Below are 16,563 nucleotides of genomic sequence, written 5' to 3'. Positions count from 1 at the left end.
GTTTACCCTTCAAATGCAGTTTTTTTTCCCCTTTAAATTTAATCATTCACTCATGTACAAAAACAAGTTCATGTCCTCTGAAAAATAACAATGGCTGTTGATTGCAAATGCATAATTCTCCTATGTACAATAGCATGTGCGTAACTCTTTCATATATATATACAAAGCATATACAGGCCAGTGCCATATAAAGGGAGATACTACAGACTTATTGCTTAACTAGATACGCTGCAATTGAGCTTATACACTCTCTAAGTTTAACTCCTTTATAATTAATCTTATATGGCAAGCACTACTTCACATTCCTAAATGCAAACAAGAAAAAAAGTTAAGACATTAATAAATCTCTGCACAGATGCCTGCAAGGAGGAAAAAAAATACTCAAAACAAAAAAAGGGCTGGTTGATGTGCTGCGGTGCTATCACAGGAGACTGAAATATGGCTCAAAATTGTTCCATGAAGCGAAAATACTTACACATCATTTGAAGGTCGTAACAAGGACTCACACACACGCTTGTATCTCTACAAGGTTTTTTTCCTTTTTTTTGGGGGGGGGGACTTGTGGGTGTCACGGGCTTCAGACAGCAGTTACATTTCTCAACGCTGCATTAGAGGTCAGGCTGGATTAAATGTCATAAAGACACGTGGTAACATATTGTGATGTTTAATATCTACAGGCCACATACGGTACGGTATATGTGTGTATTATACGTATAAATGTGTGTGTGTGTCTGTGTGTTCTCTATACAACAGCCAGTATATTCCTGTAACTCAGATCCAAAGCGTTGTTCCTTCATCATCGCTAGACACAAATGTAGAGGCAGTTCAGTCTGCATTGCCCTTATTAAGCCAGGCTACATGTGCATTAAATTATAGTCATGGTAATTACAATGTGCTTCACTGTTCTTTAGAGCCCTGTACTAAAGCTTGGTGGACATTTAGAAGCTGCCTTTGTCGATGTGTTTATAGTTCCCAGCTCATTGTGGACTACCGGGGGCTGATGCAACCAGTATTTAATAGCAGAAAAAGAAGAAGAAAAAAACCCGCCCAAACCTCATGATATGCTGCAACATGAAGCTCTGACAGGACAGCAGAGTGTTATAAATAATGTAGTCTGAACCTTTACTGCATTGTTAATGTAAATTTATTGCCTATCACCGAAACACATAAAACAACACCGCAATACGTCTTAACATTATGACTCTCGGATATATAAACCCACCGCTAGTGAATAGGTAGTTGTTTGAAGTCATACCATCGTGTGCTCATTAGAAATGTTCTTTGTTTTTCTGTGCTTTCTTTTATTGTTTTGATGTTTCCACTCGCAGTTAATCGTACGTCACTCGTTTCTGTCCTTGTAATGTTTGGCATCATGTTTACAGGATGTTGATTTGGCATGAAGACCCAAAAGTTACGAGTCTGATCCAGATTTGAGTGTGGCACAGAAAGTTGCACTCTCGCGCACACACACACACACACACACACACATATATGCACACATATCAGACACACATAAAAGATAAAGCTGGAGGTGGTGTTCTGTGTTTTTGCTGTCAACAAATCCCAGAAAAAAGACCAAACTAACACCATCTTACTTGACAAAAGCAGCCTGTGGTGTTGGAAGTAGGTTAGTGGGTCTGGAAACTTAATGAACCACAGAGTTGTACTCCTGGACGTGATTCTCTATTACAATAGAGGCAGTTGTAGTTTCCACCACAGGCTTCCTAATCTATCTATCAGAAACGGTACATAGCTTGTAATACGATTTCTTTATTATTCACTACATTTTTGTATTGTTATCTAAAAACAAGCTGTGTTAGAAAACCATTCTTGCTCAGGGGGCTGGGCTGGGGGTGTTCCTCTATTATAGTCAACAGGAGTTATATCCCTCACACATCTCTCTGGCCATGTAAATGTATTTAATCCACGCTAAAAATAATATGGATATTTAGTGTCCACTATGTGGACAAAAGCATTGGGCCCCCTACACACCACACATACAGGAGCTGCTGGTCTATGGAAACCCATGCCATGTGTCATAGTCCTGGGTGTGACCCAGTGTTTTGTATTTAATTTAGATTTCTTGATTATTTGTTATTCATGGTTTCAGTTCTCTTGAGGTTATATTTTGTTGTTCTAGTTTCACACAGTGTGCCTTCCCTGTGTGTGTGTTATGTCTTCTCTGTGCTTTTTTTCCCCCCTGTACCACAGTTCATGCCTCTGTCTCAGCGTCAAGTCCGTGTCTCTGTGTTATACTTCCTGTTTTACTTTGACAGTGTGTCTTTTGTCATTGTATTCTGCTTTGCTTCCTTTGTCTTGTTAGGCCTGATTACTCCCAGCTGTGCTCTCCTCCTGTGTCTCATCCCCTCGTTATCCCTCTGTGCATATAAGCCCTGTGTTTTCCTTTGCTCTGTCTTGCGTCATGCCCTCATTATACTTTGCGTTTCCCTCCGTCTTTCCAGCCATAGCCAAGTTTACAGTTTCTGGTTTGTTTTCTAATTGAAGTTTCTTGCTTCCTATTTCTAGTTTAGTTTGTATTTAATGTTAGTTTTTTTCCAGGATAAAAGCTGCCATTTTAAGTTTATTACTCTGTCTTGAGTCCTTCATCCTGTCTGCCACATAGCACATTGTGACACCATGAAGCTCCCAGTGCACAGTTTTTGTGCTGATCTTCCACAGCATGTCTTTATCCTGTTTTCCTTCTCTCACCCCAACCGGTCGCAGCAGATTGCCCCTCCCTGAGCCTGGTTCTGCTGGAGGTTTCTTCCTGTTAAAAGGGAGTTTTTCCTTCCCACTGTCGCCAAAGTGCTTACTCACAATCATATAATTGTTGAGTTTTTCTCTGTATGCATTATTGTAGGGTCTCCCTTACAATATAAAGCACCTTGAGGTGACTGTTGTTGTGATTTTGTGCTATATAAATAAATTTGAATTGAATTGAAAAATGTTAATGCCAGAGGAGGACTGGAGCTCTTTGACCTCACTCTGACACTTTAGCAACCACAGGAACTCAGTCCCAAACACTTCCACTTTGCAATAAAACCACTTACAGTTGATTGTGGAATATCCAGGAAGGAAGAAACTTCATGAACCAACTTGCTGCAACAGTAGCATTCTCGATCAGAGTTAAATAAAACAAAATCTGACTACTACTGTCGTCGGAGGAGCGATTCCTATGACCTGTGGATGGACAGAAGGGCGGGTGACAGATGTGATGCCATAGCTAAAATAAATAAATAAATAAAGTACTTTTTTGCTCCCTGATGACTTTTACTGTAATGAGGGCTGTCCATAGAGAACAACCTTAGTCCCTATTCGTACTATTCGTCCCTACAGTCACATGTACTGACGCTGAGGCATTACACGTGAAAGCACTCTGTATCCCTTTAGCATCATTGTATTTTTGTAAATTGTGTATTTTAATCCAAAGTTGTTTTCTTTGTTTGTTTGTTTGTTTATTTTAGCATAAACCAAGTGTTGTTGCCTCAAACCATCAAAACACACAAAAAAAGGAAATGTTCAGCCCTAAAGGGAAGTGCAAAAGCAGCAGTCACAGATGAGACTCACCCCCCTTTTTCATGTTTTTTTTCCCACAAACCTTCCTAAATCTTTTTTTCTGTGATTTCATCCTCGTCCTCATTGTACTTTGTGCATTAAAATAAGATGAGAAAAATGATCCTATTGGCATATTGCCATTTTAATGTTTGTGTGCCTGGACTTTAATGATAAGTATGTTTGAATCTTTAAGGGATTTGGGCTAATGCAGTTTAAAGAGAGCAGCTTCAGTGTGAAATAGCACACTGACCAACTCCCCTCAAAACTCAGCTGTGCAGGGACTGAGAGATGGCCTCTGCTCTGCCATCAGAGAGATAAAGTGTCTCAAGGAGGGAAACAGATCTCAAAAGGAGCAGACTGGCCTTGTGGAAGATGGGCAAAAGCAGCAAGTGAGCAGACTCAGAGAAGAGCTCAAATAAAAAGTTGAGCTCTTTTAAAGCACGAAAAAGAAAAAGAAAAAGAAAAAGAAAAAAACAAATACAGACTCAGTAAAGCTCTTGCTTAGACCCTTGACCACAATCAATTAGACAAGGAGCTGAGAAGGAGTAGTCTCTACTGAGGAGTAGACAACCCCAGATAAACACTTGTGATGCTCTAGAAGTGAGCTTCAAAGAGGAGGCGGCAAGCCGTCATGGATTATGAAGGAGGTAAAAAAGGAGGAGAAGAGAAACACTGATTAAAAGAACTGGAGGAGTGAAAGAGGAGCTAGAGAGAGGCAAGAGAGGAAGATGAGGAGGTCGAACTCATCATCTCTAACTACAACCAGCTGCAAGTTGACAGCTGGATGCATGTATGTGTATAAACTCTTTGTCCAGCAGCTGGCATCTAACAAAAAGGAGCTGAAATAAAGAAAAGAAGAACAAGAAGGGGAGAAAAATTAAAGCCAATGCTACTGGACCATAAATCCAGCTTAACACAGCAGAAAGGACTACAAAGAGCCCTTTCATTCCAACCCCCTGAGCCCTCTAATCAGACTTGGCATTCTTTATGAAGGCCAGCAGGGGGCGACTCCTCTGGTGGCAGGAAGACCACCAGAAAAGTGTAGTATAGTAGTGTATAGTCTATGTGAAAGTGACCCTTTCCCAAAGTTTCTGATGACTCTTTGGGTCAATCGCTAACTACAGATTATCTATAATATAATATGAGACTCCTTTTGTAAAATATGGTCGTTATTAGCTCGGAACGGAGATTATTCAGGGTATGCTCACGGGCACCAATCTGTTACTGAGTGCTGTGTTCTTGGTTTCACATGTATGTATGTTTGTATGGATGTATGGATGGAGAAACCAGTTTACAAATTGTGGATTCAACTTCATTGTCTTCCGCAGGCGTAGCAGAGCAACATTTTAAAACCAAAAATCCTGATATTTGAATTTTATACCCTGTAAATATTGACTCTTTTGGTCAGAAAGTGCTACTTTTGGTCCTTCCAGGAGATTAGCTGTCAGCATTAAAAACATAAAACAAAACCAGCTTTATCCCTCATATATCTTTCAAGCACTCGCTCACTCTCACTCGCTCACTGTCATACCACGAGTATCTAGGCTGGACTTGGAGGTGAGTGTGACCCCAACAAACGTAAGAAACGTCAACATTCATGAGGCGACAGTGTGGATCTGATCATTCCGACTGATCCTCAGTGTGGCCTGTGCTACCCTCGCCCCCAGGTTCGGATTGGCTGTTGTTTAGAGACGGAGGCGCCTCCTCTTGCTCCATTTCGTCTGGCTCAGGAGTTTGGTTGGAGGGGTCAAAGTCACAGGCCAGCTCCGATTCCTCAGTGTGGGAGGGGCTGCAGTCAAAAGTAAACTCAGACTGATCCTCTGTGAACGAGGGGCTTTCTTGGAGCGGCAGCTCTGACAAGGGATTTGTGATGTCGCTGGCTTCGAACTGCACGTTTGTTTCGTCCGAAAAGTTGACAGGGATCTCTTTGTACTGGAGATCTGGCTGATCCTCCACATTTGGAGGGTTGGGTTCCCGTGGCAAAGAGAGCCCCCTGTGGCGGATGCACAGCTTGTGAAGTTCAGTTACCTCGGATACATTTGTGGTGTTCCCACTGTCACGGAAACTGGCCAGCGGAGGGCGCACTTTCACTCCAGTCACTGTCACTGAGCCCTCGATGGCCTTACGCAGCTGGAGATGCGGTCAGCCCGAAAATAAAGAAAGACAGGAAGGAGAGCCAAGAAAAGAGGTGAAGAAAGAGGAGAGGTGGAACATATAACATAGAAATAAAGCAGCTTTCATCAGACAGACTTGCACACCTCTTTGAGAGAAACCACTCCAACCAGTCGTCCCATGCTGGTCACATAGGCGTGGTCCAGACCAAGGAGAGAGAAGATGGTGTGAGTCTGTGGAGGAGGAGAAAAGGTGGGTTATGCCCTGGATACAGACTCAAAGGGGGTTCACGTGCATTTTGGATCTGGGTTATAGAAACTGCATCATGTTTCTCCCTTTTCAACATGGACACTGCGTCAGACAAGACGGTGCCCGAGTCATAAAACTGAACCAACTAACCACAGCTCGCTGCGATTTATGATGCATGACAATCACAGGTATTCGGAAAGGAGGTTAAGGAATCGAAGCAACAGTCTTCAGGTAAAACCAGCTAAGCTCATGGGTGCTGTGATTAATTTGGTATAACGCTCCTGACCTTCAAGGTAAATGTGTTGGGTTGGACCATTAAAGGGCTGATTTCATGGGAGCAGCAGTTTAGAGTTTGAACTTAGCAATCAGCACACATTCATTCAAAGTTCTTTTCATTATTAAATAATAATCTTACTATAATAAGCTCATATACAGTTCACATAGCTGTCTTTGAGAGAGCTCATTTACTACTCAGAAGGTTGGTGGTTCGATCTCTATGTGCCATCTTTGTGCAACATGCTGATCTCGATGTGTTCATCTAAGCGTGAACGTTAGCTAGAATCCACTTAAGACAGAAAATAAAGTGCTCGGGTGATTCAGACATGTTATATAAAGCGCTTTGTGTTCGAGCAGAAGAGCACTACACAAGAACCAGTCCATTTACTTATACAATGAAAGTCCAAAAATCCAAAAGAAGAACAAGAAGTCTGTATTTTTAATATTAATTTGTTTGTTGTTCATGAGAAGCCGTTTCTGCCTTCTGATTATATACAGTGATATAAGGAAGATGAAAAGAATACATAATAAATGAGCACCATACTGTCTGTGTTTTCGTACAAGAGGGAAGAGAACGAGCACATCAAAAACCAGTAACTTAGATTTGTATGGAGCCTTTCAAGAAACAAGAAAAAAAGAGTGGGTTCATGGATTTTCTAACATCAGCAGTGTTAGTGACTTGTTCTGCATATTAGTCTGTGACTAAAGGGACCATTTTCATTTTATGAGGCATAATGAAAAAGGTCGGCCCATAAAAAGGCATACCTGATTTAAACTTTATATGCCCGCAAAGGTCATCTTCTCATGCCTGTCCAGACAGCTTCTGGCGCAGCTGCTATTTTTAGATCCCTTGAAGTCCCATTATGATCACTTGCACGGTTTGCTTTGTTTTATTTTATTTTTTTTGCATTTTTTCATTCAGTATTCTGCACTGTGAAACTGATCCTCCAGTGACCAATGCAAGCTTCTACTATAAAGTCCTGGTGGTATCAGAGAAAATGTATTCGGCAGAAGAGGAGCGAGACAAAACCAGAAGCTGGCATTAAAGGGTTGTGTTGACACTGACATAATATTTTAAAAGCATCATCCTAATGTAACTGAAGGAGCATAATGTCTGCACATTTTTTGTGTGTGTGAGTTATAGTTGAAATTTGCATTTTATTTGTGTTGCTAGTTGTTTGTTTATATTGCACCTTATGCAGAGATGTTTGCTCCACCAGCTGGAAGGGTGCCGGATCAATCTTGCAGTTCTTGAAATCCACCGGTTCGTCAAGCTGCTGCTCCTCCCACTCTGTTATCTGCATTAAGGAGGACACTGGAACCTCTAAACTCTGAATTCAAAGAAAGCTCATTTCAGATGTTAAATCTTTTGTCCGTGTAGGGCTCACCTCTGAGGGGGTCATGCAGTCTTCCACCTCGGTAGAGTCCTAAAAAGCCAAAATCAGTTATTCATTCATTGCTTCAACAAACAGATTTATACAAAGTAAACGTTCAAAACGCAACACCTGATTGAAAACCTAGTATACATGTGTTTGCTTCAGTGTAGTATGGTAAAGACACAGGTTGTAAACCAGTGCAGCATTTATATATACCAGTCTATGAGAATACGAGGCTGAAGGAAAACTTTGGTTTATTGATCTCTGCGCAGCCAGAATCCCGAAAATTACACTGACAACAACAATAAAACTCAGAGAATCAACCACCTTTAAATAAAAAACACACACACAGTCACACAGACCAGGCATTCAGACCCGAGTGAAAGCTGATGAAACACTGACAGACATTCACACCTCTCTAAAACACACACACTTTCTCTCGCTCTCTCTGCTAAAGCTCTAATGCTCTGGTTTGTGCACCACAAATATTTTGGTCCAGCACTCACTACGTGTGTGTCGCAAGGCAACGGTTACTAAGCAACAGTCTCTAGGCGGCAGACAATCTTACCGCCATGGAGATCCTCACACGTTTGGGCTTGGGCTTTCTTTTTTCAGAAGGAGCCGGCCCAGCCGGGCTCTTCCAGCCGGGGAGAGAAGGCATCAACACAGCACAACATTAACACAGCGTCAGTGGAAGCGGACAGTTATTCCCCTTTAACATCGCGCCACTGCAACATTGGAGCCCAGTCTGACTTCTGCTGGGAGAAGTCTTTGTGATGAGAGCACAATGTTGCTGAAAGGGTATAATTACTACACCACAGATGGAGGTGAGGGCACAGAAGCCCAACGGTTAATACAATATGATGCACTGCCAGGAAAAAGGAGCTTCAACATCTTATATTTTAGTATTTTAATATCTTGTGTCATCCCTTTAGGAGCTTTGCAGCTGAAAGCAAATGTCTTATTCAATCAGCTTGTTTAATGAACAAATGGCTGCTTCTTCAAATGGTTGGATAAAAAAAAAAGAAGAAAAGACTTTATCCCCCCCCCACCACCACTACTACTACCACCACTGCTGACCACAGCAGCAAGTGCTGCACTGCAAAAACTGCTAAACCATCGATCCCTCAGCTGTTCTGTATGTTCTGACAAGTGTATGAATCTAATTTGTTTGTTTATAGTTGAAATAAAAAGAACATAAGCTAATTAAAATAAAATAAATATACACAGTAGTATGTCTTTAAGTTTTAGCCTTACGCCTAGTGTATCACATTTACTACATACAGTTTTTGTGAGTTTTTGAGACTTCTACATCATCGCCATCATTTTATTTGGTAAAAAATTGTCAGAAGATTCAATAAAGGTTTTTATTTTCAAAGTAACTTGAATTTTCTGGCAATTATTTCAGGGTTCAGATACTATGGTTACATTTGTCAACACAACCTGCCTATTAAGGCCTACATGAGTGTCAGTCAAGTATCTCTGCAAAAGGTTGTGGGGTTTTTTGTAATACCTGTTCTACATTTCTTTTCTTTGTCCATCCGTGCATCTGTTTTTTTTTAAATGTCTATCCGATTTAGTGTCACAGGAAGGCTGGAGCCTACCGTCTTGGTCCGAGCGGAAGGCTACAGTGTGGACAGGCTGCCAGCCGATCACAGGGTTAACACAGAGACAGAAACCATTCACACTCACGTTCATGCCTACGGCCATTAGAATCACCAATTAATGCAACGTGCATGTCTTGGGCTGTGAGAGGAAGCTGGAAGAGCTCATGCAGGCACAGGGAGAACATGCAAACTCCACACAGAAAACAATAAAATAACTGAAACTACACCAAAACTATTTAAAAAAAAAACCTCCCTGATAACACCCCAATGATAACAAAACTCTCACAAAAGAAAAGAAAAAAAAAAGGCGAGTAACATAACAACAAAGATATGACACTGAGGTCAGTTTTTTTCACTTTTTGGGTTTTTTTCTGGGGGCAATGCTAATTTTTAATCTGCAATCATAATTTTTAATTTTGAAATTTGTAAATCTCATACACCCAAATTTTATTCACAACACAACACAGAAAATACATCAAATGTTTAAATTGAGGAACACTTCCCAAATAGCAAAGAAGAAGCCATATGTGGACACGATCCCAAACTGCTGCTGTCTCCTCTGAACCAAAGCTCATTTAAAATGGACTCAGGCAAAGTGGAAAAAACCCAGCTATCAGCTCTCAATTCAAACCTCTGCATCTCTGATGGTATTGAGGTGCCTTAGAGCTGATGTACAACTCGTACATATCAAGGTTTGTACAGATTTTAGAGCAACATCTAGATGAGGGTTTGAGGGAAGGCCTTAAATATTTCAGTAATTCAATGCTCAACTGCATCCTGCATGTAATACAACTTCATAGTAGAAGAGTCTGAGTGCTGAATTTATCTGCCTGATGTCAGACAGTTCGCGAACTTAAAACATCTGAAACATCATGAAACAAAAAAATATGATATAGAAGATGCAGAACTGTTGAGAATCTGGAATCTTCAATCAGACACGAATGGGACAACACTTGTAAAAACGTCCTGCAGCTGATCTCCTCACTTCCCAGATGTTTACAGACTCTTGTTAAAAGAAGAGAGGATGCTGCACAGTGGAAAACGTGACTCTGTGCCAACTTTTTTGAGATGTGTTGCTGCCTTCAAATTCAAAATAAACCAATATTTTTATTAAAATGGTAAATTTTCTTAGTTTAAGCCTCTGATATGTTTTTGTTGTGAATAAAATATGGGATTATAAGATTTGCAAATATTTTGAATAAGGGTTGTAATTCAGCTTTGCTCTATGCTTTAAACTTTCCTCCAGAATTTCTAACAGTCTGCAACAAAGAGCTAAAACTAACAGTCCATCTGTCAATGTATCGATAATGTTGATTGAGCCATTAATGATCTATTCGAAACAAAATAAAAAGCCCATCATATTACAGGAGCCTCCAGGAGCGTGTTCAATATTACTTATTTTGACCAGTCCAAAACCAAAAATGTTTCATTTCCAGAACAGCAGAAACAGCTTGATCCTTTATGTGTGAACCGACTGAAATATTCAAACCCAAGCCTTTGTTTCCCGAAATTAAATCTCCTATGATGTCCAAAAGCATCAGGGTGACATGTTTTATATCTCTGATTGATCTACACCCGATTTTTAAAAAGAATTGCGCATTTGAACAGCGTTTGGCAGCACAGCAGTGGCCAGAGACTGAACTGTGCTGAAAGGTGTTGAAAAGAGATGAGAAACATTTTTTAAACCACACTGCATGATGCCATGACCGCTTTAAATAAAACCAAAAAAAAAAGAAAAAAGATGTAGGATGTTAAAAAAAAACCCCGTTTGACCAGCAGTGGATGTGCTGTGCGGAGAGGGTGCAATGATTCATAGAAGTTTTATACAAAAAGCTTCGACTATAGCATGAGATTACACAGGAAAACCCTGCTGTCTGTGGGTGGATCCTGCCTGTCAGCAGCAGGAGGACGACGAGGTGGACGATATATGTGAGGACTGAGAGAGCGCACACATCCCAGCTCGTACAGTGCATGCCGCACTCTTAAAGGACACTCACACTCATGCATCTATAACATCTCTGCTTCTCCTCACCTCCAGCAGCTCCTTGTCTTGGTCAGCACAGGAAAGGGTCTGAGAGCCTCAGAGAGGGGACAAAAAAAGGTTTAGTACATTTGAATCTGAACTCTGATCTTTAATTTATTTGTTTTTGTAAAATACATACTGTTTGGTGTCTCTGTGTCACTGATGGCAGACACGGTTTTCAGGGCGGATTTCAGAGGAAGCTGAACATTGGAAACCACTGGGCTGAAGGATGAAGACTCCTCTGTGGAGATCTACACGGAAAATACATTAACGCAGGAAAAAAAGGACAAAAACAAAAACGAGGGAGACACACAAAGGACGAATACACATGCACATAAACGAACAGGACAGCACAGGTAAGGGCACAGACGACAGAGACACAGAAGACACATTTTAATGTTAAAATACAAATGAAGTACATTCACACAGCTTGTAAGCACTTACCACAACAGCTGTCCAAAAACTCCATCTGTGCCTTTACCTACTGCTACATGCTTCACACATGCTGATCCACTTTTAGTCTACAGCTACAACCCCAACCCAATCCAGACTTCACCCCAGCCCAGCCCTGGCGCCCCCGGACGCCTCACACCTGTTGAGTGCTCACCAAGAAGCGGACCGCTTGGCGAGCACTGGAATTGGTCGAGGAGTTGAGGTGGGTGTGGGTGCAGGGAGAGCTGGGGGTGCTGTCACTGGTAAGACTGGGCAGGTGATCGTGCGTGCCGTTGTCCTGCGCCAGCTCGCGGAGGTACTCCAGCCTCCGCTGGCGTGACAGCTGAAACGAAAGCAGCGACTGGAGCTGCAAACGCTCTATGGAGCCCAGCAGGATCATGGAGTCTGAGGGAGAAGGAAGGGCATGGGAGAGGCAATGGCAAGGGTAAAATTATTAGTTAGGGGCTGTGAAAACAAACAAAAAAAGCACATATTAAAAAGACAATCAGACAAGAGAGGTCGGTATCGTCTGGGACTTTTTAGTGCTGTAGTACTGCTGATGTTAGTTGCCTTTGGCTTAGAATAAGTCAGAACTTTGTGCTGAATGCATTGACATGTCTCTTAATGGGACCTTGTAATTAATTAGGAGGCACAAGCACAGTGATGAGCTCATACCCATACTGTGTATGCTCTTACCTCTGGATTCAACCAGGGCCAGCGTTTTGAGCTGACCTGTCATTAACATCTCTTGCAGATCCCGATAGGAAGAGTTAAGAGTGATGTAGCGCACATCTCTGACCATGATGTCCTCCACACGGATATTATACTTCCTGAAACATGGAGGAGAAGATAGAGGTTAATGAGACACGAGAGCATGGACACCTGCAAACATAAGGGAAGGAAATGAACGGGAAGATAAGCGGAAGGAGATGAAGAGGAAATGGAATAAAAAAAGTGAAAAAACTCGCAGAATCACTGGAAAAGAGGAAAGCAGCAGCAGAATCAGCAGACTCACTCATGATGTCCCATCCCCAGCTCAGGCAGATAAGGGAGCTTCTTGATGCGAATGATGGAGTCGTACAGCGATGGTTGGAGCGCCTGGGCCACGGCGTTGGCCAGGATCACAGCGATCATCACAGGCAGGATGTGTGAGATCTGACCGGTCAGCTCGAACACTATGACCGCTGTGGATACAGTGTGGGTGACCGCTCCAGACAGAGCAGCAGCACCTGTGAATGAAGGGAAAATCTTTTATATCTGTCAGTCTCCTTGAAGCCATTTACATGGAGCTAAATGGCAAAGATGGAGTGTCTGATCCACAGAAAAAGTTCAAATTTACATGTATATACAGAATATAAGGCAAAATCTGAGTTTATACAATTCTAATGAGAGTCAATTGTAATAATGAGTCAACATTTTGTGTGAACACCTTTATTCTTCATCATAGCCTGAACTCTCTTAGGCAAGCCTGTTTTAAAACAGTCTACAGGAACAGCTTTTAAGGCTTCCTGAAGGGCATTCAAAGCTCTTCTTTGAATGTTGGCTGCCTTTTATTTTGCTCTCTGTCAAGATGATCTCACACCATTTCTACAACGTTGAGTTCTACTGTGTGTTTTTCCATCAGGTATGATTTTATTGTACTGGCAGTGTGTTTGGGATCGTTTTCATGCTAAAAAATAAACCTGTCAGACGCAGCACTAAATCACGACAGTGCCTCCAGATGGCTTCAGACACACTGTGTTGTATCACTTTCCTGACTTTCACCATACATATATTCAAATCTGGTTCATCAGTCCATAATCCCTGATTTTTAGTAAGGTTCCTCTGTAATTTTGCATACCTCATCCTTTCCTCAAGAATGGCTACTTGACAGCCATCCTTCCACTGAGACCATTTCTAATGAGCCTTCAGTGAACAGCAGATGGATCACCCAAAGAGTCAGATGCATCTCTCAGGTCCTGAGACAGATGTTTGCTGGATCTTTTCCTATTTTCAGAGACTGTTCATCTGCTGTACTCAACTTGTCCAGCTTCCTTTTATAGACAAACTTATGGTGAGATATGCCAAATTTTCAGGCAATAGCTCTTTGGGAATCACCCTGTTTGAGCAAAATTACTATGTTTTAGCTATCAAACGCAGTTAGTTTGGGAATTTATCACGGAGCTAAATGAACTAACTAAAAAGATTTTTTTTTCTTGTTTTCCTAGTAACAAAGTGCCTAAAGAGACAATTTAAATTTGATTCTTTGACAGAAAATGAGTTCATTCATTGAGTTAGCTACTTTGTTTAACGCTTGAATGAATCATAGGTCAATGTTAACAAGCGAAAAAACAACCCCAAAACAATCCTCACAGTCAGGTACAAGGACTGGACTGAAAATGAGAGTAAAAGCCGAAATCCAAAGAAAAACAGAAACTTGGAGAGCTATTGCTCGAGACAACTTTTTAAAAAATGGCATAAAAGTCTGGCTGCTCAGAAGTGAAACGTAAAGAAATGATGGGTGGCTTAAAACTTTTGTTCAGTACTGCTAATTGTACAAAAATTAAAACAGCAAATTGAAACACTCAGCAATTAATCTTTCTGCTGCTCTCCGCAACACTGGCTTTGTACGTCCCAGAACAGAGTCATAGTACAAGCAATATTAGAAACAATAATAATGGACTGGATTTATATAGCGCTTTTCGAGGCACCCAAAGCGCTTTACAATGCCACTATTCATTCACTCTCGCATTCACACACTGGTGGAGGCAAGCTACCGTTGTAGCCACAGCTGCCCTGGGGCAGACTGACAGAAGCGAGGCTGCCATATCGCGCCATCGGCCCCTCTGGCCAACACCAGTAGGCGGTAGGGTAAAGTGTCTTGCCCAAGGACACAACGACCAGGACAGAGAGGCTGGGGATCGAACCGGCGACCTTCCGTACAATCTTCTGACCAAACTGATAAAGTAGTAAAAACAGTGACGACTTTTCCAGCTGTGATACATTCTAATACTACAGGATCCCCACAAAAAGAAACTATGTAATTAAATCTCAAAACAAACATCAATATAGAAATAGAGTCACTCACCAACTACAGCATAACCACCAGGAACTATGGGATACACGCTGCCTGCAGCATGTATACCATCAGGAAACATGGCTGCCATGATCTCACCAACAAGTCTGCCAAAGGCTGCACCTGCACACCAATACAGCAAGAACCTATTAGTTTAAGGTTCACCAGGGCAGTGGAAATCATTTAAAAAAGAGAAAGAGGTTTAATTCACCAATAAGAAAAACAGGCATGAAGGCTCCGCATGGAACGGGCATGGTCGTGGCCACAGCAGACATCCAGAACTGAAAGAGGGAGACAGAGTTTTACAGACTTAACCATCTCTGAAACTCTTACAAGGCACCAAGATTAGACATACAGATGGAGTCTTGAAATACTATCATTAATTATGAAAAGAGAAAACAGTCCCACATCTGATTGTCTGACCCTCCCAGAGCCCTGATATTATCACAGAGTGAGTTTGGGATTAGACAAAGAGGCAGGAGACACTGTTGTGACCTCTGCCAAGCTCTCAAAGACACTAAAGGTAATCGACAAGAACTACTTGTCACAGTTAGTTTGAAAGCGTCGCCGGTTTGATTTCAGTGCATAAAAGCCTTTCACGTCGCCTACCTTCATAACAGTGAAGAGGATGAGCGTGATGAAGACGTTGACCTGGGGGTGTTTCCAGGCATGGTGGTGGCTGATGTAGTCAAACTCCTCCGCCACACCCTGACGGCACCATGTCCGATTGTCAAACAGCGCCACTAGAGACTCGTGCTGCGTCAGCTGACAGATCGACACACAGAAACGCAAACACACACAGACATACCCAAAAAAGAAGCATCCTGAATCTGAATATCTGTTTTGGCTCTCTAACGTCAGAAGGATCTGTTTAGGAGACTCTAGCAGTCTGACAAGGTCAGCCACAAAGGCTCTGTTCGAATACAAGTCCCCTGGAAAAAGAAACGTTCAGTAACCAGGGGTCCAACTACATGTGAACCCATACTATTTGCTCTGTCTTAGAAAGGGCTATTTCCACCCACACAGTTCTTTCTATATTGATATAAACCTACTCATAGTACACTGGAGACTTGGCACTTGAAAGTAGTTTTGATTTTTTTTCTTTCAAATTTAGGCACAAAAACTGTAGAAGAAATTATTAAGCCATCTTGCAGGCTTTAAAACTGTAATCTGTAGCAATTAATTTACTGACTACTTTTGATAACTGTGACACATCTCTTGAAACACTCCATCCATCCACCGCTTATCCAACTTAGGGTTGCGGGGAGGCGTCAGAGTCTATCCCAGCAGGACGCACAGGTCGCCAGCCCATCACGAGGATAACACAGAGAGACAGACAACAACACACTCTCGCATTCACACCTCCTGCTTATTTAGAATCACTAGCTAACCTAACAGGCATGTCTTTGAGCCCTGGTAGGAAACCCACACAGACACAGGGAGAACATGCAAACTCCACACAGGAAGGTCCGAACCGAGTGTCTACTGGCTGCGAGGAGACGGTGTTGATCGATGCATCCATTGTTGCATAACATCATTAGAAGCAAGTGTGAACAATTTTGCTCCGTCATGTGTAAGCTTTGACATCTGTGCTTTAAATGTGCCAAATTACACCAAAGGTTACACATTTTTTCCCTGTGGCCCCGAGGATGTTTAAAAGTACAATGGGAGGCCTCTCTTCTGTGAAACCAGCTCTGTGTTTGGATTCGGGAGACAGACACCCTCTCTACTTTTATGATTAAGCTCAAAACTGTTGTTTTTAAAAAAGCAGATAGTTAGGCATATGGTGACCCTGAATCCTCTCTTAGTTATGCTGCAATAAGCCTAGCCTGCTGGGGCTTCCCATGATGGACCTAGTACTTCTTCTTCATCTCTTTT

The 16,563-nt window shown here is 41.9% G+C and overlaps 1 protein-coding gene and 1 long non-coding RNA gene across 5 annotated transcripts in view; one reads left to right on the top strand and one right to left on the bottom strand.

The window, feature by feature from the left end:
* Window positions 1-5: 5 nt before the first annotated feature.
* Window positions 6-16,563, bottom strand: part of clcn2a (chloride channel, voltage-sensitive 2a) — a 63,219-nt gene continuing 46,661 nt past the window's right edge. For 3 of the 4 annotated variants that reach the window (XM_006786491.2, XM_006786487.3, XM_006786489.3), the window contains exons 13-25: window positions 15,295-15,450; window positions 14,897-14,966; window positions 14,698-14,808; window positions 12,646-12,859; window positions 12,327-12,460; window positions 11,791-12,035; window positions 11,338-11,449; window positions 11,208-11,254; window positions 8,137-8,205; window positions 7,581-7,619; window positions 7,386-7,490; window positions 5,814-5,900; window positions 6-5,685 (exon numbers count right to left, since the gene is read on the bottom strand). In XM_006786491.2, the coding sequence (XP_006786554.1) occupies window positions 5,176-5,685; window positions 5,814-5,900; window positions 7,386-7,490; window positions 7,581-7,619; window positions 8,137-8,205; window positions 11,208-11,254; window positions 11,338-11,449; window positions 11,791-12,035; window positions 12,327-12,460; window positions 12,646-12,859; window positions 14,698-14,808; window positions 14,897-14,966; window positions 15,295-15,450 (1,899 nt within the window). In that variant the 3' untranslated portion in view covers window positions 6-5,175. The remainder of the gene's footprint in view (window positions 5,686-5,813; window positions 5,901-7,385; window positions 7,491-7,580; window positions 7,620-8,136; window positions 8,206-11,207; window positions 11,255-11,337; window positions 11,450-11,790; window positions 12,036-12,326; window positions 12,461-12,645; window positions 12,860-14,697; window positions 14,809-14,896; window positions 14,967-15,294; window positions 15,451-16,563) is intronic. The other variant, XM_006786488.3, reaches the window with a different exon arrangement.
* On the top strand, window positions 10,311-13,496 carry LOC118453932 (uncharacterized). Its single transcript, XR_004843502.2, has 4 exons — window positions 10,311-11,276; window positions 11,381-11,554; window positions 11,719-11,853; window positions 12,385-13,496. It is a non-coding gene; the product is annotated as an uncharacterized LOC118453932 (long non-coding RNA).

The sequence above is a fragment of the Neolamprologus brichardi genome, chromosome 18 (genome assembly GCF_056152115.1).
Source record: "Neolamprologus brichardi isolate AB-2024 chromosome 18, ASM5615211v1, whole genome shotgun sequence".
In the NCBI taxonomy this organism is placed as follows: domain Eukaryota; kingdom Metazoa; phylum Chordata; class Actinopteri; order Cichliformes; family Cichlidae; genus Neolamprologus; species Neolamprologus brichardi.
This window is presented reverse-complemented; position numbering and strand designations above follow the sequence as displayed.